The sequence below is a fragment of the Acanthaster planci genome, linkage group LG13, assembly GCF_054643075.1.
Source record: "Acanthaster planci isolate LZ-2023a linkage group LG13, COTS_SCS, whole genome shotgun sequence".
Taxonomy (NCBI): domain Eukaryota; kingdom Metazoa; phylum Echinodermata; class Asteroidea; order Valvatida; family Acanthasteridae; genus Acanthaster; species Acanthaster planci.
The window spans coordinates 3,831,376-3,851,721 of NC_141789.1; the positions used below are offsets into that span (position 1 = coordinate 3,831,376).

Here is a 20,346-nt window from a genome sequence, read left to right on the forward strand (position 1 = left end):
GCTGTGCAAGTTTAACCATGGGTCGATTAACAAGTTTCTGGGTACGTACATGTACGTACGTAGGCCTACGTCTACGTCTGTAACGCCAACGGAACCGTAAAGCTGAACCCGTGATTACTCTAGTGCCAAATTTCACCACAACCAATGCTTCGTCTACAAGTTTTATATCGTGTTTTGAATCTTTGTGGCAAGAGTCCAGCAGTTGAACTGAGGTAGAAGTTTATGCGAAACAATTTTAGACTGAGTTTAGTCATCAGTTCCCTCCCCATGCTAGGCTACCCATTCCTGGCGCAGTTACGATCGACCGCGACCCACCTTGCACACCCACATTCGCCGATTGTGTCAATTATGTCAGAGACTTGTTTTCTCATCACAGTTTCCAAAGTTAAGGTGCCAGGGGGATTAGGCTGAAAAGTGCTTGATGTCTGAAAATTATTTGGGACTGCTGTAACGTTGACTGCTGTAATGTTGACTTAACTGTGTCTAAAGCAACTAAAATGTCAGGCTTTGTCAATAGGTTGGTTATTTCTAGAGATCCACAAATCCAAATGAAACTGTTTTGTGTTCTTATTAGACCTATTATCGAATATGCTTGTCCGGTTTGGTTCCCTGGTCTGGTTTCTTTGCAGCATTCCATAGAAAGTGTTCAACGTCGTTTCTTGTTTAGGTTTACCCCGTAGGCACATACCTGGATTTCACATTAACAACTTAGATTATACTGCTCGTCGCATCCAACTGGGTTTACCTCCCTTACTCAATAGGCTGAATTTTTTGTCAGTGGCTTTCATTGCTAAATGTCTGTACAATAGGTTTCATGTTAATGTTAATATTGAAAGTCTTTCCGTAGTCAATACTAGGCATCTTGACAGGGTCAAGTTTCTTCACTTTTCCTCACGTACACAAGCTTTTTATGACTCATTATTTGTTAGATTCCCAAGACTGTGGGACACTTTACTCATAGATGTCACAACAGAAATTGTATTCAGTCTTAATTCTTTCATTTCAAAGTTGAGAGACCATTGGTTGTCTCCTGAGGCTAACATTGTTTGATGCCATAATATTGATCTAGTATTTTTACTGTACATTCCATTGTTTATTTATCGAGTTTTATTTTTGTGCATTTTTGTATTTTAAGTCATTTTTTATCTGGCGTTTTTCTTGTATGACATGCCATAATCAGGAGGCATCATAGAAATATTCTATAAATCCCGAATTTGGGACTGATAGTTTCCAGTTCGGGGTATTTCTTTCACCGGAAGCCCCAAATTGCGGGCCTATAGGGGGGTGGCTTCATTCAGAAATGTACATTCCATTGTTTATTGATCTAGTTTTACTTTTGTGCATTTTTGTATTTTTAGTCATTTTTAGTCTGATGTTTTTCTTGCATTTGTTGACATTTTTATGGAGACCCTCTCGACTGTGATTGAGTTTGCTTTTAGGCTATCCATCAGCAAATATTGTTCTTATATATTGATATGTATCGCTTTTTGTATTTTGTGTTGGTTTTTGTACCCTGAGAAATAATAAATGAATGAATGAATGAACGTTAGGCTTATGAATGAGTCTCAACATTGTGTTTGCCACAAGACAATCTTTCCCCTTACATTATCTAGACATGTTAGAGTTAGCCTAGCCCAAGTAGGCCTACATGTACATGTAATTTGGACTCTACAAATCACCCTTTTTAATATTTGGACATGGTTGGGTGATAGTAGATACTATCACCCGACCATGTCCACATTTGGACTTTTGCCTTTTTTAACATTTGGACATGGTGGGGTGATAGTAGATACTATATCGCTCGACCATGTCCACATTTGGATTTTCGCCTTACGGTTTGGTGATGGTGGATATTATCGCCCGACCATGTTCAAATGTTAAAAAGGGTGAAAGTTAGGGCCTAGAACCAGAAGGCCTACTGCCTCGAACTCCATTGAAAATGTACTAAAAGGTGACCAAAAAAGACACATCCCCTTCCAAGTCCGACTTCTGAAAGGCGAACATTTTAGAAATGGACATATGTTAGAAATCAAAATCATCAAGGCCTATTGTCGCCAGAAGTTGGCCTCACTCACAGATGCAAAATGTTGAACAATAGTCATCTTTGAAAACTGAACTGAGATACATGTATCAAACAGGTGAAGTACCCAGGGGGATTTTGTCTCGCTTTGTGGAAATTGTGAAGAATTTTGACAGATAACAAATAAAATTTATGGTTTTGCCTTTTCATGCTTTGTGTCTTAATTCCATTAATGGTGTGTACCTGTCACTTAGTGTCAGGACAGTCATCAACTTGCCCTAGGGGTAAGAAAAAATACACAAAAGGGTGGAGTAAGGATTTTGTGCGCGTATAATGAGTTGCATTACACATGTTGATGAAACTTCAAGGGTTGTTTCCTTCTCTCTTCAGTGCCAGACAGCAAATTTCATCATCTGCATCATCGTCCACCCCAAAAATGACAGTGACGTCGCACATTGCCAAGCACTTTGACCCCCTCATCAAGTCAGCTGAGGACAAGCGCACCTACCGGGGCCTGGAGTTGACCAACGGCATGACGGTGCTGCTCATCAGTGATCCAACTACAGAGAAGGCGGCAGCAGCGATGGACGTCAACATTGGTAAGTTCTGAAAAAAAGTCAGAGATCAGTTCCCCCCAAGCTTTTGAGAATAGGTGAGAATGGGTGGCATTGCTATGCTCCAAATGTGTCGACTACCCCAAGTGTGTACTAAATGTTCACAGCACGGTTCCGGCAGGCCCAACTTTGTGAACAAAGCTTGGCACGCCCAATTTTGGTCATTCAACAAAATTGAATTATAATAAGCACAAACAAAAAAGGATAGCGAGAACTGGGCTGTTATCCATTTTTAAAGTGTTTTTACATGTTTTTGTGTCATGGATGGGGTGATTCCATTGTTGTTTCATGTTGAGCTGATATTTCACTGATTTTGATCTCCCTTCCATCTCTCCTCATTTCTGCTTGGATTCAGTCGTTTATTTCACCGACTGTGATCCGTTTTTTTTTTTTTTTTTAATCTCTGCACAATTTCACAGTGTAAGACTTAATGCTTGCCCACAGCCTCATTTCTCAAACAAGTGTTTCTTTCCAACCAAAATTGGGCATCCCAAACTGTGTCAACAAAGTTGGGCATGTCCCAACTGCGTGTCATAGACACAATGGTTGGGAATGACATGGGTAGGGTGTCGCAAAGGCAGAGAGAAGAGAAGATGGGTGATGACATCAAGGCTGGTGAGGAAAGTCACCAGCAATCTTCAGACTCGGGTAGCGAATGCTGGTCAGGAATGTGGCTAGCAAACTCCATGGGTGCAGTGGTGGACAAACACAGGCAACAAATGCTGGTCAGGAAAGTCGCCAGCAGAGTGCATGGGTACAGTGGTGGACAGACACAGATAGCCAATGCCAGTCAGGAGAGTCGCCAGCAGAGTAGATGGGTACAGTGGTGGACAGACACAGGTAGCCAATGCCAGTCAGGAGAGTCGCCAGCAGAGTGCATGGGTACAGTGGTGGACAGACACAGGTAGCCAATGCCAGTCAGGAGAGTCGCCAGCAGAGTGGATGGGTACAGTGGTGGACAGACACAGGTAGCCAATGCCAGTCAGGAGAGTCGCCAGCAGAGTGGATGGGTACAGTGGTGGACAGACACAGGTAGCCAATGCCAGTCAGGAGAGTCGCCAGCAGAGTGGATGGGTACAGTGGTGGACAGACACAGGTAGCCAATGCCGGTCAGGAGAGTCGCCAGCAGAGTGGATGGGTACAGTGGTGGACAGACACAGGTAGCCAATGCCAGTCAGGAGAGTCGCCAGCAGAGTGGATGGGTACAGTGGTGGACAGACACAGGTAGCCAATGCCAGTCAGGAGAGTCGCCAGCAGAGTGGATGGGTACAGTGGTGGACAGACACAGGTAGCCAATGCCAGTCAGGAGAGTCGCCAGCAGAGTGGATGGGTACAGTGGTGGACAGACACAGGTAGCCAATGCCAGTCAGGAGAGTCGCCAGCAGAGTGGATGGGTACAGTGGTGGACAGACACAGGTAGCCAATGCCGGTCAGGAGAGTCGCCAGCAGAGTGCATGGGTACAGTGGTGGACAAACACAGGTAGCCAATGCCAGTCAGGAGAGTCGCCAGCAGAGTGGATGGGTACAGTGGTGGACAAACACAGGTAGCCAATGCCAGTCAGGAGAGTCGCCAGCAGAGTGGATGGGTACAGTGGTGGACAAACACAGGTAGCCAATGCCAGTCAGGAGAGTCGCCACAAGAGTGGATGGGTACAGTGGTGGACACACACAGGTAGCCAATGCCAGTCAGGAGAGTCGCCAGCAGAGTGGATGGGTACAGTGGTGGACACACACAGGTAGCCAATGCCAGTCAGGAGAGTCGCCAGCAGAGTGCATGGGTACAGTGGTGGACAGACACAGGTAGCCAATGCCAGTCAGGAGAGTCGCCAGCAGAGTGGATGGGTACAGTGGTGGACAGACACAGGTAGCCAATGCCAGTCAGGAGAGCCGCCAGCAGAGTGCATGGGTACAATGGTGGACAGACACAGATAGCCAATGCCAGTCAGGAGAGTCGCCAGCAGAGTGCATGGGTACAGTGGTGGACAGACACAGGTAGCCAATGCCAGTCAGGAGAGTCGCCAGCAGAGTGGATGGGTACAGTGGTGGACAGACACAGATAGCCAATGCCAGTCAGGAGAGTCGCCAGCAGAGTGGATGGGTACAGTGGTGGACAGACACAGGTAGCCAATGCCAGTCAGGAGAGTCGCCAGCAGAGTGCATGGGTACAGTGGTGGACAAACACAGGTAGCCAATGCCAGTCAGGAGAGTCGCCAGCAGAGTGGATGGGTACAGTGGTGGACAAACACAGATAGCCAATGCCTGTCAGGAGAGTCGCCACAAGAGTGGGTGGGTACAGTGGTGGACAAACACAGGTAGCCAATGCCAGTCAGGAGAGTCGCCAGCAAAGTGGATGGGTACAGTGGTGGACAAACACAGGTAACCAATGCCAGTCAGGAGAGTCGCCAGCAAAGTGGATGGGTACAGTGGTGGACAGACACAGATAGCCAATGCCGGTACTGTAGATTACAACACATTAGAATTCATGAGGCTTTTGTAGTCAGATATTTCTGCAAGCAGAAGTCACAGCCCAATGTTCTAATACGGCATGTTGGCAAAAAATGAGGCCTTGTATGTGACCTCCAAGCATTTTTTAACCCATCAATGATGGTTTGCTTCCTTGCCAGGGTCCATGTCAGATCCGTGGGACATACCAGGCCTGGCACATTTCTTGGAGCACATGCTTTTCCTCGGCACGAAAAAGGCGAGTCTGAAAAATTTTTAAAAGTCTTGCTTTGAACTTCCTTCATGGAAATCAACATAAAGTAGGTTGCTTGAGGACATAAGAAGACACTGAGTGCTTGGCTGAATTCCAAGCTTTGAACAGATCGCAGGACTTTACTATCAAATAAAAGCTGAGTGTGACACTGTATTGAATGTAGTGATGTAGTCTGAGCTACAAAGTCCATCAAAAATTCACCTATAAAATGGCCTTATTTATTTCTCTGTTTCTGTGTTACAGTACCCATCAGAAAATGCCTACTCCCAGGTGAGTGATTTACATACGTCGTGAATGACTTTGGTGACTATAGTTACCAGTTGAAATGTGCAGATTTCTTATTTCATTCCCAGTATGCCTGTAGTTTAGTGCAGCATTTGTAGTGTTTTATTCTGTTTTGTTTTTATCTTAGTTTCTGAACCAGCATGGAGGTTTTGCCAATGCCTACACAAGCCTGGAACACACCAACTTCTACTTTGATGTGTCACATGAACACCTCGCTGGAGCTCTTGATAGGTAAAATGGTTTGCTTTGGTCCGTTTTTGTTTTTGTCTTTTTGAAGTTTCATATTTACCCTACACAATACACATTTATTTGAGAAACCGGTACAAAGACGCCAAAACAAGCTCACCCCAAGAGAATAATGAGTTAATTTCTTGGGGAGGGTGGAATGTATATTTGATATCAAGGCAGAAAATTCAAACAATCATCTAAAAAAGTGCCTAATAAAAAAAAATCCCGTATCAACAATGAAAAAATGATGGGGGGGAAGAAGGCAGAAAATTAGAGGAGACTTTCAAATTTTATGGGAAAGATATTAGCAGATGACCACAAGAATGCCAGGAAACTGACTTTAATTACTGAACAAAATCTCCAGAAAACTTAGGAGGCAGTGGCTTGTCAGGGCCCAGTGTCACAGACCTGATAAATAATGAGCAGAAAATATTGCTAAGCTAATTCTTGTCCTTTTCTGCTAAACTAATTCTTGTCCCAAGTTACAGCGGAGAACCAGTCACAAGAAATACACATTATGTGACACTTTGGTAACCTAGTTTTGTGAAGCTAACAGTTTTCTGTTCTAAGCAAACGTCTGCATTTAACAACTCTGTGAGATCATTTGGGGCAGAAAAGGGGGACCCTTCACCCCTTGCCTTACAGAGAACTACATGTACACTTTCCCCTTACGCTGTCCTTTACACCCCTCCTGCTCAGGTTTGCCCAGTTCTTCCTTTCCCCACTCTTCAACCAAGACTCCCAGGAGCGAGAAGTCAACGCCGTGGACTCGGAGAACGAGAAGAATCTGAAGGCAGACCAGTGGCGGCTCTACCAGCTGGAGAAGTCGACCGTCGACCCCGAGCACCCCTACTGCAAATTCAACACCGGTCAGTAGGAAACAAACTTCATAACAAAAAGCAGACACATTTGACTCGTCACAGGGGCTGTAACAATTAACCAGACACTGATGAAGATGTAAAATACCTGGTTCTGTTTTCTACTCTTTTTTTTAACCCCAAATCCTCCCTAAGAATTCTGAAACAAACACCCTGTCTGAAACCAAAGCACAACCTGGCATTTGCTGATAGAAATGCAAAGGAAACAGTGTTACATCCAAGAATACTTTCGAAACAATGGTATTGCCCCCGACGTTTGGAACAGAACTTTGCCACTGCTGCTGAGTCGGGTTGACTCTGTCAAGCCAAAGGGCGTTGCCATTCCAAATTCTCTTTGCCAAGCCAAATGGATCTTGAAGTTTGCAAGTGCATTCTGAACTTTAAAAAAAAAATTCATTGTTTCCGGGGCATATTTGATAATGTCATCAATCAAATAGCCCGTGAACTTTCCCTTCACAACCCTGTGAAATTTTGACCCTTGTTCTCTGGAATTTTTTGGGGGGGCACGGCAGGGAGCAAGGAGACACTCCAGGCCATCCCATCTCAGAAAGGCATCGATGTCCGACAGGAGCTACTGAAGTTCCACGATACCTTCTACTCTTCCAACATCATGGGACTGGCCGTTCTGGGCAGAGGTCAGAAAAAGATTTTGAGAAAGTCTCTAATGCTATGCTAGTTTCAAATGAGACAGTTTCATTCAAGTCAAGATGCATCAGAACAAAGAGCTTGATCTGCTGAAACAAAGGTACTGAATAAATGGCCTGATGGTTCATTTTGTGGAATCTGGTCACATTTTTGTTGGAGGAAAGGACTTTTGAACAAACCCAAGACCTGTCATACTGTTTCTTGGCCATTGCAGAATCTTTGGATGAGCTCTCAGACATGGTGGTCCCACTGTTTGCCGAGGTGGAGAACAAGAATGTCATCACCCCGGAATGGCTACAGCATCCCTTCACCCAGGACCATCTCGAGGTGAGGCTGTGTCCCAGTTGTTACAGCCGCAGCTGCATATAAAACATGCCCTAAGTGTTTGAATTCTCTGGCTGTACAGTCATGAGTAATACACAAGTCTGTGGAAGTTGGTTGCACCTACTGGCTAGTGGCTTCTTTAGGTGTATGTGTTATTTGCAGTCACAGCGACAGAATTTAGACACGGACTAGAAGTCTTTCTTTGAGACATTGAAGCTGTACTCCGAGTATTGCATGCCCAAACACAAAAAGATTTTGTTCCTTGGTTGCAGAAATGTTTAAAGTGCAAGCTTGTTCTCTGGTCAGCTTGCCTGTTCTGTTGGAAGTGTCACTCAAATTAGACTTCTTCTTGATGTTTTTTCTCTTGCAGATGAAGTGCAATGTAGTTCCAGTGAAGGACATTCGGCAGCTCAACGTCAGTTTCCCGATACCTGACCTCAGGAAACACTACAAATCCAAGGTACCTCGCATTTTTCTTCAGACCATTCACAATTTGTGGTGGTTGTCTAAATTTTCTGCCAAGTCGTAAACCACACGAGTCACATCTGAATTATATGACTCAGATACAACTACGACTAGAATTGTTGAAGTTTCAATCGTACAGAAGTGAAGTGATTAATGCCATCTCTCCTAGAGCATTGTGTCAAATAAGAACTTAGACCATAAAGTTACATGATGATACGTTTATGCTGCATGCTAATGTCCAGTATTGGTTAAAACAGTGCTAAGATATGCAACACATTTCAATGCTAATCCACCCAGACCTTCCAAAATCCGTGACATTTTGTAGGATTGAGGAAAAAAGGGACCAACTATTATTACTTTACGTGGGGCTTGATACCCTCTCGACAGTTAAAGTACAAACAAGGGACAGTGTTGGAGGATTAGGGAGGTTCCTTGCTCTGGAGTGTGGTGCCACTACATGTGTGACATACCATTCAGATTAGTCCATACAACAAGCCTGTCTTTTTAATCATTGTTTATGTAGCCAGCCCACTACCTAGGCCACCTTGTTGGGCACGAAGGGGAGGGCAGTCTGCTGTCGGAGTTGAAGGCCAAGGGCTGGGTCAACACGCTGTGCGGTGGGGCCAAGGAAGGTGCCAAGGGTTTCATGTTCTTCATCATCAATGTAGACCTCAGCGAAGAGGGAATCGGTACATTGACAGATTTTTTTTCTGCTTTCTCTTTGCCCTGTCCTGTTGGTCACAAGTTTATTGGCCCTGAAAAAACTGGTGTTAGCACTGGGAGGCATGCATACAGATAAGAGCCTTTGAGGGACATTCTTTGTGTGTAGTTTATCTCATTTCATAATTGCTGAGACCGCACATATACAGTGGTTACTTTGAGGAGTCCAAAATGTCCCAGGGGACCCTCAACAAAGAGAGTCAGTCCAGATTCTCTTAACAAACATAACTGTACACTGGTTTTTAAGTTTAAAATGTGCAATGGCAGAGTTTATGTAACTAATTTTTGCCAGAATGTGCACAAATATATCAAGTAATTGCGTGAGATGGTCAAACCTGGGCATAGCTGCACACTGAAGGTGACTATAGGAATTCTTTGTAAGCAGTAATTGCTTAAATGAGTGAAAATCCAGGAGGTTTTTGACTTATGTCTCCTGTCTTTCACTTCAGACCACGTGGACGACATCATCGGTCACATGTTCCAGTACTTGAATCTCTTACGCCAGGCAGGACCCCAGGAGTGGGTTCATGAGGAGTGCCGGGACCTGGACGCCATGAAGTTCCAGTTCAAGGACAAGGAGAGACCGGCAGGCTACGTCACCCGTTTGGCCAGCATGCTGCATGTGAGTCTCAGAATACCCCAGTGAAAGTGATCAGAGTTGGCAGCAAGTCATATCTTCTCCAAGGGTCAAGTTGAGTCACAAGTCATTTGGTCACAGGTCAAGTCCAGTCATAAGGCAGTTGATACAAATACGAGGCAAAGCACAACTCTCTTTGTCCAAGTACAAGTCAAGTCCAACATTTTTCATCCCCATCATGCATCAGCGGGGTAGACGAGACTCGAAATCAGAAGTTGAACCTGCCAGCCGAACGAAGTCTGATTTTGTTTGCAAGCAAGATATAAATTGATAGGCCCAATTTAAAAAATTATTGGGTTGCCTGAGTAGCTTCTTACTTAAACTAGTCCAAATTTGTCCAAGTGAAGTGCTAAGCCTTTTTTTTTTTGCAAATTCAAGTCAGGTCTCATGTCACAGCTGGTAGTTACAAGTGAAGTCACAAAAAGAGTGACTCAAGTCCAAGTTGCTAGTCAAAACCTTTGACAGTTTTCCCAAATCTGTCAGCTTATTTTTTTATAAAGATGAACAAAGAAATTGACAGGAGTGGGATTTGAACCTGTGACCTCCGGGATACTCTACTCGTTTCACGAACTGAGCTTTCCAGCCCTAGTTCGTTGGTGGCTCTATGGGGAGTGCTCTATGGTTCATATGCTGGTTCTGATGGTTATGCCTTTTACACACATAATTGTGCACTTGATGTATTCACTTCAGCACTCTATAGTTGGCGGTAAAATTGTAATGGATTTTTGCGTAGCGGAACAGCGTCCCAGCATCTTCCCACTTGAACTGTCTCCTAGCCAGCTGCTAATCTTTGTCCTATCTTGATTGTAGCAAGACTACCCAGTGGAGGAGGTGTTGAGTGCTCCCTACATGATGCCAGACTTCAGACCGGACCTGATCGGCATGGTGCTGAGCCACCTAACCCCGGAAAATACCAGGTAAAAAAAAAAAAAGGTTAAACTTGCCTGTAAAATGTTGGAGGTTTTCTAAATATTGTGCTGTGTATGTCGGGCACTGGCAGTCATAAACAGGCCACACTGAGAAATGTGTATGAAGGGTTTGCATGGCCGCCATCTTACATACAGGCCAGTGCTTTTTTTCCACAGGATATTGTTCCCACAGGGCTGCTACACCAAAACTCTGAGTCTCTAAAGAGTGACAGTTTGGCTGTAACTTGGAATATATTACTTCCCCTTCTCTGTCGCTCAGGGTCGCTGTGATCTCCAAGAGCTTTGAAGGCAAGACAGACGCGGTGGAGAAGTGGTACGGCACAGAGTACAAGCTGGAGCACATCCCAGAAGACACAATTAAGGTGAGCACAGACACACCTCTTCCTCGTCTGACAGTCACCAGAGCCTGTCTCATGCCGTATTGTTGAGCTGTACAGCTCTTTGCTTGTGTTGAAGAAGGCATTAAATATAGTAATGGTCTTGTGTGGGAGGGTCCTAAATTTTGGATTGCATCGCCGTCACCAGCTTGGCCCAGTTTTTCCCATCCCCCCCCCAGTTTGGAGTTTGGGACTCAGTAGAGAGCCAAAACTACATGTAGATGCAGTGGATACGAGGATGAAAGCATTTTAATTGGCTCACCATTATAGGCCATTATAGGCAGTGGATACGAGGATGAAAGCATTTTTAATTGGCTCACCATTATAGGCCATTATAGGCAGTGGATACGAGGATGAAAGCATTTTTAATTGGCTCACCATTATAGGCCTGCAGTAGGTTTGGTTTTAGAGACAGTGCCTAACACGGAGACGAAGTTGTGATATGGAAAATTCCTGGTATGCACAAGTCTCCATAGTGCCCAGGCACTATGGAGACCAGAGAGCAGTCTGCAGCCAAAATTCTTTTTGTGTCACCCAATTTGACATGAAACTGTGTACTGGCATTGTATTACCCCCTCGGACCTGAAAACGAAAGATGAACCTGCCCTCTCTGAAAAAAAATCGGTTTAGAGTCATTTTGGGACGAGGGTTACTTGTAGCATACAGAAAAATAACAGTTAAGGAGACCATCAACAAAATATGCAGCTTGACATAGGTCTCACAGTGCAAGAGAAATGAGTAGCTTCATCAAGGTTTCTCAAATACTCGGAAACAAAGGAATGTCCACACAAGGTGTGTAACGCTTAAAGTGTCCTGTGGCTTGTTCTCCGCTCCTGTGCTTGCTCGAGCAGGGCTGGAAGGATGCTGGCCTGCATGACATGTTCAAACTCCCCTCAAGGAATGAGTTCATTGCCACCAACTTTGACATCTACCCCCGAGAGGAGGACTGCCCGGACGCACCCCGGGGCGCGTCGGGGATAGCCCTGCCTACGCTCATCAAGGACACACCCTTCACCCTGCTGTGGTTCAAACAGGATGACACGTTCCTTCTTCCCAAAGTCTGCACCATGATGGAGATAGCCAGGTTAGAAATTTTGTTAATAAATTACTCTAAACAAAGCATACCTCTCTCTCACATCCCCCTCCCAAATTTCATTCTTTTGAAGAGTTGGGGGAGAGATTCTGTCTCCCCCTGCCCCACCAATTTCATTCTCTCTAATTCTGTTGCCATGCATTTTTGTAATCATACCAAGCCTTTTCCATGGATGTCTTGGGTCATTTTGGCACCAAGTTTGTGAAAATCAGACATGCTTTTCTCACCTCTTTTCCCATGAGACAGGTGGACCCCAAAAATATTGGTACTCATTTTACTCCAGGGTTGGGAGAAGTAATAATGTGAGACATCTTGGAAAGTATGCCCTGCCCATCGTCAGGAGACTGAAATTGTGACAAAGTGTCTTGCCTGAGGACACACACACCACATCTGGTCAAGCTGATCTCGAACCCACTGTGTGCAGAATTAACCACGTGGTGTCCAGTTCTGTGCAGTTGGCCCCAAGGCCGTGATCCCCATCACTATATCACTGCTGTCATTCCTCCACAGCCCGCTAGCCTACATGGACCCCTTGCACTGCAACCTGACCTGTCTCTTTGCTGTCCTGCTGCGCGACTCTCTCAACGAGTACGCCTACGCCGCCGAGCTGGCGAACATCAACTACAACATAGACAGCACAGTCTACGGAATCAACGTAAGTGTGGAATGATTGGAGTTCTGGCTGATTCTGGCAACATTTTTGTACGGACCAAATCCATTCCCACCTAAAAGATTTTTTGGAAGTGTTGAAAGTTTCCATTTGCTTCCTGAAGTTAGAATGTGGTGTGAAGGGATACGAAAGATAATTAGACATGTTACAGTTACTTTTCCAAGTTTTGCCTAGCTGTTTCATTTTTTTTAATTACAGTCTTTCCGTGCTTCTAAACAGGACTCTTCCATCATTACGACTATACTAGGACCTTGTTCATATGTAACACAGACTGGATCAGTTTTGCTCACCAGTATGAGTCATACCATTGACTTTTGACAGTATTTTTTCTTTATTCAAAATTACTTTGGTTTAGGATCAGCAGTGAAGCATGACACCATTCAACCAGGCACCTGCAATTTGAAAATGGCTTTTCCTGACCCATAGCTGAATGCATGACATATTATCAATATGTTGCTCTCTTGCCCCACAGATTCAACTGGGAGGCTACAACGACAAACAAATGTTGCTGCTCAAGAAGATCCTGGAGAAGATGACTAACTTTGAGATTGACGTCAACCGATTTGAGGTCATCAAAGAAACAGTGAGCAAGCATTTCTCATTGTCAGTGCGACCCAGTGTGTGGCATGAACCATAACAAGTCAGGTGTCCCCCATGTAGAGGCATAGCCACTTTTACGAGATTGACTCAGTGCTGATTTGTGCGCTTGTTTGTGTTTCCAGTACTCCAGGATGCTGCAGAATTTCCGGGCAGAGCAGCCCCACCAGCACGCCGTGTACTACACATCGGTTCTCATGTCAGAGCTAGCCTGGACAAAAGACGAAATGTTTGAATGCATTGACGGTAAGCACACACGTATGCAGACAGTAGCGTTTGGGTCCAGTCCTTCACAAGTCCCTGCAAGTCCGTCACAAGTCATCCAGTCTCAAGCCAAGTCACAGGCTATGCAAATGAACTGCGATATGAAACATTCCTTTGTCATTGTGCACCCTATTATTTATGACTGGTTTCGTTGGAGGAACTTTATGATAGGCTTGACTACAACACTGATAGATGCTTTATCAACCTGATACAGTTGACTTTATGGTCACGTTTTGTTGAGTCTCTCTCATATCCTAATCCAGCCCTCATTTTGTTTGTTTGAACAGAGGTGACAGTAGAACGACTGAAGTTGTTCATTCCTCAATTTATGTCCAGGCTTCATGTGGAGGCCCTCATCCATGGCAACATGACCAAACAGGTAAAAAAAAAGGAAAGCAGCTCCCATCATGCAGAGTCCTCAGATCATTCTTAGAAAGAAAATTTAGTGAGCTTCAACCTTAGTATGATGGACCAATCTCAGACAGTGCTAAAAACTTCCTCAACACAAATTTGATAGTGACACTTTTCCTCTTGCCGTCTTTCTGAGCAAATTTACAACAGCTTGTTGTCAGCTACTTACGACCGAAGATAATTCTCAGTCTAAGTGGTCCTTTTTTTGTTCAATCGTTCCTGATTACGCAGCAAGCCCTTAATGCCCTGGAGATGGTGGAGAGCATCTTGAAGGAGCAGGGCAACAGCAAACCGCTTCTCCCAAGTCAGCTGGCAAGACACAGAGAGATCCAGCTCCCTGACGGTAAGTCAGTGAAATGTACAACTCCCTCCTGTATGCTGCTCGCTGCATGGTAGCCCCTCAACCGTCAAGAAAAAGCAACTTTATGACCCATGGATTCTGTCCATGGATCTGCTTAACCATTCTGACAAGGATTTTGATTGGGAAATGATGGTGCTCTTTCATTCAGTTACACTTTGATTTCAGTGTTACTGATTTCAATTGTTGATGTCAAGATCAAATCTGCGCTGAGCATTATCATTGTGGCTGGGAACTGAGTAGATACGTGACCAGAGCATACAAAATCCAGCCGTAAAGCTATGTCTTTGCTGTAGTTTGCACGAAAAAGAGCAAGCTTAGTTCATTGCTTTGAGGTATATCACCTCAAATGGATATTGTGTAAGTGCAAAATGTAGAGAGTTTGCGTTGATATGCATTGTGAAAGATTCTTTGGAAGGCTTTCAATTCAGTAGTAGTTCTGTTAAACCTCCAACTCATTTTATTAGGTTGGGTCGCATGTGAAAGACTAAGGGACCTGTTTTGATTTCTTACACAAACAGCAGTCATTTTGTTTCGTGTCCTTTGTTCACAGGCTGTTTCTACAACTACCACCGCCATAACGATGTTCACAGCTCCTCCGGCATCGAGGTCTACTACCAGACAGACGTGCAGTCAACAAGGAGCAACATGCTCCTGGAACTCTTCTGCCAAATCATCAGCGAGCCGTGCTTCGACACACTGAGAACCAAGGAACAGCTAGGTAGGGCCAGTCGCAAAGTAAAACTTGTTATAGGGGCTACCCTGACCTAAGGTCCTCACATATCAGAACTGTGCATCAAGACGTCCAATGACAATATGTAGTGTTTTCCTGTCATTTTCATCATGCGATGCTACTAATCATTGAGACGTGGTTTTTCCAATGAAACTCGTTGGCAGGTTATATTGTATTCAGCGGTGTCCGGCGATCCAATGGCGTTCAAGGCTTGAGGTTCATCATCCAATCAGAGAAGAGACCCCAATATCTCGACAACAGAATCGAGGCTTTCCTACTCAGTATGCAGGTAGGACACGAACTCTCTCCCCCACCCATAACTACACCCCTCTTCAAAAAACCCTCTCTTCCCTATCCAAGCAGAGAAGATTTTTTTAATATGTATTGTAAGCAATATCTGAAGCCTCCATACTTTACGCCTGTTAAAACCCCTCTTCCAAACGGAGTGAAAGATTCTTGAGCCTTTGTTAGTACCAGTTAATGCGTTGATGTCATCTGCTTTTCCCACAGTGCACTGCAAAATTAGCCTCTCCTAAGAAACCTCTTGGTGGCACTTTATATTGGAAACCATGTTTATTCTGCTTCCAAAAATGGTTAAAAGTAAAACAGGACTTGTTTCATTATCTCAGGCTAAGTTACATCGACCCCCTGAAAAGTTGTTATTTAGCCTGCAACCTTATGTCCTTACCAGCATGCCAGGCTCAAGAACCATTTAAGATAAAACAAGAACTGAAAAAGAAAGTTTTTGATATCTGCATCTATACTTACTCAGTCAGACTTCATTCTCATCCACAGACGTACATCAAGGAGCTTTCGGAGGAGGCTTTCCAGAAGCATGTGAACGCACTTGCTGTGCGGAGGCTAGAGAAACCGAAGAGATTGGCCAGCGAGGCCGGGCGATACTGGTCAGAAATCACCTCCAAGCAGTATAACTTTGACAGAGGTATGTCATAGTGAACCATGCAGAGTTGGAAAATCCTGGGAAACAGTTGTCCTGAAAAGTTATGGAAAGTGGGAGGGGTGGAAAAATAGGTTGTTATGGAATACCGTAGTCAGAGGAAAAAAGTCAGGAAAATTTCATTGAAATCAAGATCATGCAAATTTTTTTTTTCTTTCTTATATACTGCAGTCCGTGTTCGATGTGATAAAAGAATAATGATAAATTTACAGGCTGTCTTTGTCAGTCTGTAGTAGGTCATAATACCAAACAACTTGTCTCAGTTAAATGATATTAAATGTCTCAGAAATTGTTATATTTTAGTTCTGGAAAATCCTAGAAAAGTCCTTGAGTTTGGTTTTCAGATTTCTGTTGGAACCCTGACCACATCATCCCAGTGCCAGGGCGAGCCTGTGTTTGCTTTGAGCTCAAGGTCCCGAGTTGTGTCATGTGGACTGTGGTTGAGTCCATCAGAAGCCCCCGAGAGAGTCCATGACATTCCGATCTCTAGCTAACTCTACTCAAATGAACTACAACAGATGCATTCCTGTGTCATTGTTCACCCTATTTCTTTTGGCTGAACGTGTCATGGACTCAATTGCAGCTGTGCCATTGCATTGGTCGCCGCACAACGTTGGTGTCATTTTGAACCCTACCCCTCCCATATCCATTAAATTCCATGAGGAGTGGGGTGTTTGGGATTTTCTGAGGCTTAGGGAATGTAGAACCTAACCACTATACTACACACTGGGCCTTGATTCCCCATAAAGTTACTATGCAAAGAATTTGCCATTGGTTTTCTACATACTCAGGGATCTCATGAAATTTGGGAAAAAACAGAGTTTGGGATCTGTAACAGAACGTGATGCTTTTAAGAGAAAAATCTTTATTTTCCTTACTCCATCAGCCAATATAGAAGTGGCCTACCTCAAAACACTGAAGAAGGAGGACATCCTGACATTCTTCGAGGACCTCCTGGCCGTGGATGCGCCACACCGCCACAAAATGTCCATCCACATCATGCCCCCTGTGGACCCATCATCCAACCTGGAGGGGGCCGGGGACCAGTTGGATGGGGACCAGCCAGACCTGGCAAGCCTAAACAGCATGGACCTGCTACCCACCCCTCCACTGCCGCAGGTTGGAAGCTCCTACACCCCCCCAACCCTTCCCTGGTACCAAGGGGGGTCCCCGAATTATATCTCGGCTCCATATCTGTCTCGGCCTTCTTTACTTACGTCAAAACCATTGTAGCTTTATAACGTTCCACTAAATACAAATAGTTTGTCTAGCAAAACATGACTTTTTTTATTGAGCTGAACAGTCAGGTGGGGAGGGAAAATAAGGTAAAGTAGGGGACAAAGATAAAGTTCAGATGTAGACACCCCTTTGCCTCACTAAGCCCTGACACAAGACAGAAACCAACAGTACAGCATCTGTGTACAGGTCCCGAGCACATCGCATGGCCCTGCATTCCAAGTATACAAGTATGTGTCAGATGCATGCTGCCAGCCCTCTCTTTGGCTAATGGGCACTTGATGGCATTGTTTAATACATGTACGTGGTTTATCAGTGATCATGAAGTATAGGGACGATTCCATATGTTTTGGGTAGAGTGTAAGACGGATAGCCGTTCATGAATTTGGCAACTTTCAATTCACCCTAAAAGTAGTTTCAATTCCACTTTCCTGCTTTCTGTTCATCTTACATGGAGGTATTATGTAGGTAAAGCTGAAACATTAAGAAATTGCCTGTGCACTCTTTTTAACGATGAAAACCTGACTTTTAAACCTTCGAGAGCCAGGTTTCTAGACAATTCTCACAGCCAGGGGAGGGGGATTCCACTCCCCTGAGATCTGACGGTCACATGCACCATCGTTTTGAAACTTAGTTCGCTTGTAAAGATGCTCACTATCAGTAAAAATGTAAAATTTCAATGTATCTTGACACGGTTTTGACGTTATGGTCATTGAAGGTTTATGGCGTCACACCTGTTGGCCCGCATGCATTGAGCATATCAGTGACAGAAGCTTTACTTTATCTGTCCTGTCGTTTAGAAAGAATGAAGTATGGGGCACTTAGGATGTTCACTTATCCCTTCAGTTTGTGATTTACCCAAGACATTCAATTAATATCTCACTCTGTGGAGTTTTGGTTTCTTTCCTCTTTCAGGCGATCATTGTTCAAGATATCACAGGATTCAAGACGGGCCTGCCGTTATTCCCCCTCCCCGAGCCCTACAACAGCAGCGCTAAATCCAAGTTATAGATGAGGCAAAAATATCCTCATAGTCATTCCTTTTGTTTATTATGGCAAATTATTACGCATAGGGCATTTATCTCTTTTAAATATTCAATTACAGTGTGTCAGTATGCAAAAAACCTACAGCATGTTGCCTGATAGGAGCGCAGCTGGTCATGGATGAACGATGGAAAAACGTCCTCACAGAACAGGATCGACATTGTTGTCAACAAGAATTTTTTCTCCATTAAAATGAGTACGAGTATGAAAATAAGCATCCGAGTATCAGTGTGGTTGTAGTTGAGTACATTTCCACCAATCTGAGAATGAATTCCGAAAAGTACGGGTGTGCACAAGTGTGGTTATGATTACTGTCACACCGTAATTTATCCAAATATACCTGGGAGAGTGCGAGCAGTACAGGTATTCCAACGTTCTAGTTGTTGAGTAACAATTCCACGAGTATGAGAACAGCCAAAAAATGTCTCCGAGTATGAGTACCAGTTTTTTCACAGCAACCAGCATTAGAATTTGTGAGGGTTTAATGGTGCTTCAGTGGTGATTGGAATTGGGGGGGGCAAGGGTAATTATGCTCTGAGGCCATAATTTCAGAAGTCTGGCTGCATCGCATGTTCTGTTCAGTGACGCTGGCCCAGGTAGTTTTCTAACGCAGAAAAGTTTTGAGGGCCTGATGTTTCGATCCTAGGAGAATCTTTTTCAAATGCATTTGGAACTAGAAGTCAAGATTAACCCTAACACTCCTCAATCCTTCACCTGTTGGAGGATTGAGGATTGTTAGGGTTAATGTCACTGCTCCAATAGACCTGAGATTTTTAAACACGGGATTGTTTGATTTGCAAATGACGGTCAAGGGGCTTGTTGCATCTTTAACATTTCCCGCCAGTAGTAAAGTTTTGCCACGACTTGAGCACCCTCAGACCAGTCCTGCATGTAAAAATCAACATGCAGTTTGCAACTGGAATAGAGCCTCGCAGCAGTCTTTCTTTTTAATCAAGTTTTTATTCCCCATTCCAGTGGAAGGAATTTATCAGTTGCCTCATGAACTGTTGCATCATGTTTACAAGGTCTAATGATGCACCAAAACTATCATAAACATCCCTCCCTGGTGCAGCTGACTTATTGAAGAAAAATACTATCTGCTGCTGGCTAAAAAAATACAAATTTTAGTTCAACAAAAAGCGGCCAAACTAAATACCATCATTTGGTTTAACTCATGTTGCAGTCCGGAAGTTTTTGGTGTGAAAATAAAAGTTACGTTTGAAAATGTACAACTACAAGGAAAAGACCTTGAAGGTGACAGTAGCTAAAGGGTCCATTTAACCATTTCTAAGTATACACGTGTTTGTCAAAATGTACATTGTTGTGTGTAGTTTTCCCCTGTGGAAAGAAAATGCACCATGAAAGAACTAGAACTAGATAGGCACTCAAATCTGGTAACAAGTTGGAAAAAGTAAACTTCTCTGAATTTGAATTGCCGTCATATGGTGGTTTTACACATTGTTTCCTGTGATTTCCTTTCTACATCTAAATGTAATTCCATAAAGGAAACTCAGAATGGGACCCCCATTCAGGGGACGTGGGGGGAATCAGATTAGGTTTCATATTCAGTGGGTTTTCTTATTCATAATAAGCACTTCCTGGCAAACCTAAAAATTTTGAGCAGTGCAAATGCCCCTGTACATTGCTGATCATATTCTCCTAATTCCATAAAATAGCCCCCATCTGCCTATGCTTCATGTTATGTCGTTGACAATGCATATCCTCACTTGTTACCATTCAGGTAGAATAAATTTATGCAGTGTAAATATTTCTCTTTTTCTTTTCAAAATCCACGATGCTTAGACAACAATATGCAAGATTTCATTACATACCTCTTTGTTCTGTGATAAACCATGCAGTGCAATGTATATGTACGTAGCTGTAATGATTAAAGAAATCATGACAAGAAATGAGCTTTTCGTTTTCTATTTTCCCTTTGCCATTGGAACACGGGTCGACTGCTGTGATGAGGTGTATGTTTCCTCTTAGAGTTGGTGTTCTCCTCCATGACATTCACTTAGGAACATCTGTATATTTGATGGTATTTTGGTATCTTTGGATCAAACCAGAGTTTGAAACTTGGCTAGTGCTACCTTGCAAATGGAACATAAATACAAATAACAAATCATGTAATGAATGCAAAG

General features: G+C 43.9%; 1 protein-coding gene across 1 annotated transcript; it reads left to right on the plus strand.

Annotated features, from left to right (window-relative positions):
* Nucleotides 1-33: 33 nt before the first annotated feature.
* On the plus strand, nucleotides 34-20,112 carry LOC110981248 (insulin-degrading enzyme-like). Its single transcript, XM_022238652.2, has 24 exons — nucleotides 34-212; nucleotides 2,411-2,619; nucleotides 5,259-5,335; nucleotides 5,594-5,620; nucleotides 5,763-5,866; nucleotides 6,563-6,732; nucleotides 7,254-7,376; nucleotides 7,601-7,713; nucleotides 8,081-8,170; nucleotides 8,699-8,864; nucleotides 9,345-9,517; nucleotides 10,343-10,449; nucleotides 10,721-10,823; nucleotides 11,690-11,922; nucleotides 12,442-12,586; nucleotides 13,074-13,184; nucleotides 13,324-13,444; nucleotides 13,750-13,841; nucleotides 14,105-14,216; nucleotides 14,785-14,952; nucleotides 15,129-15,253; nucleotides 15,760-15,907; nucleotides 16,809-17,041; nucleotides 18,074-20,112. Exons 1-24 carry the CDS (start codon nucleotides 145-147, stop codon nucleotides 18,167-18,169), a joined length of 3,114 nt encoding a protein of 1,037 aa, XP_022094344.2. The 5' UTR covers nucleotides 34-144; the 3' UTR covers nucleotides 18,170-20,112.
* The last annotated feature ends 234 nt before the right edge of the window (nucleotides 20,113-20,346 follow it).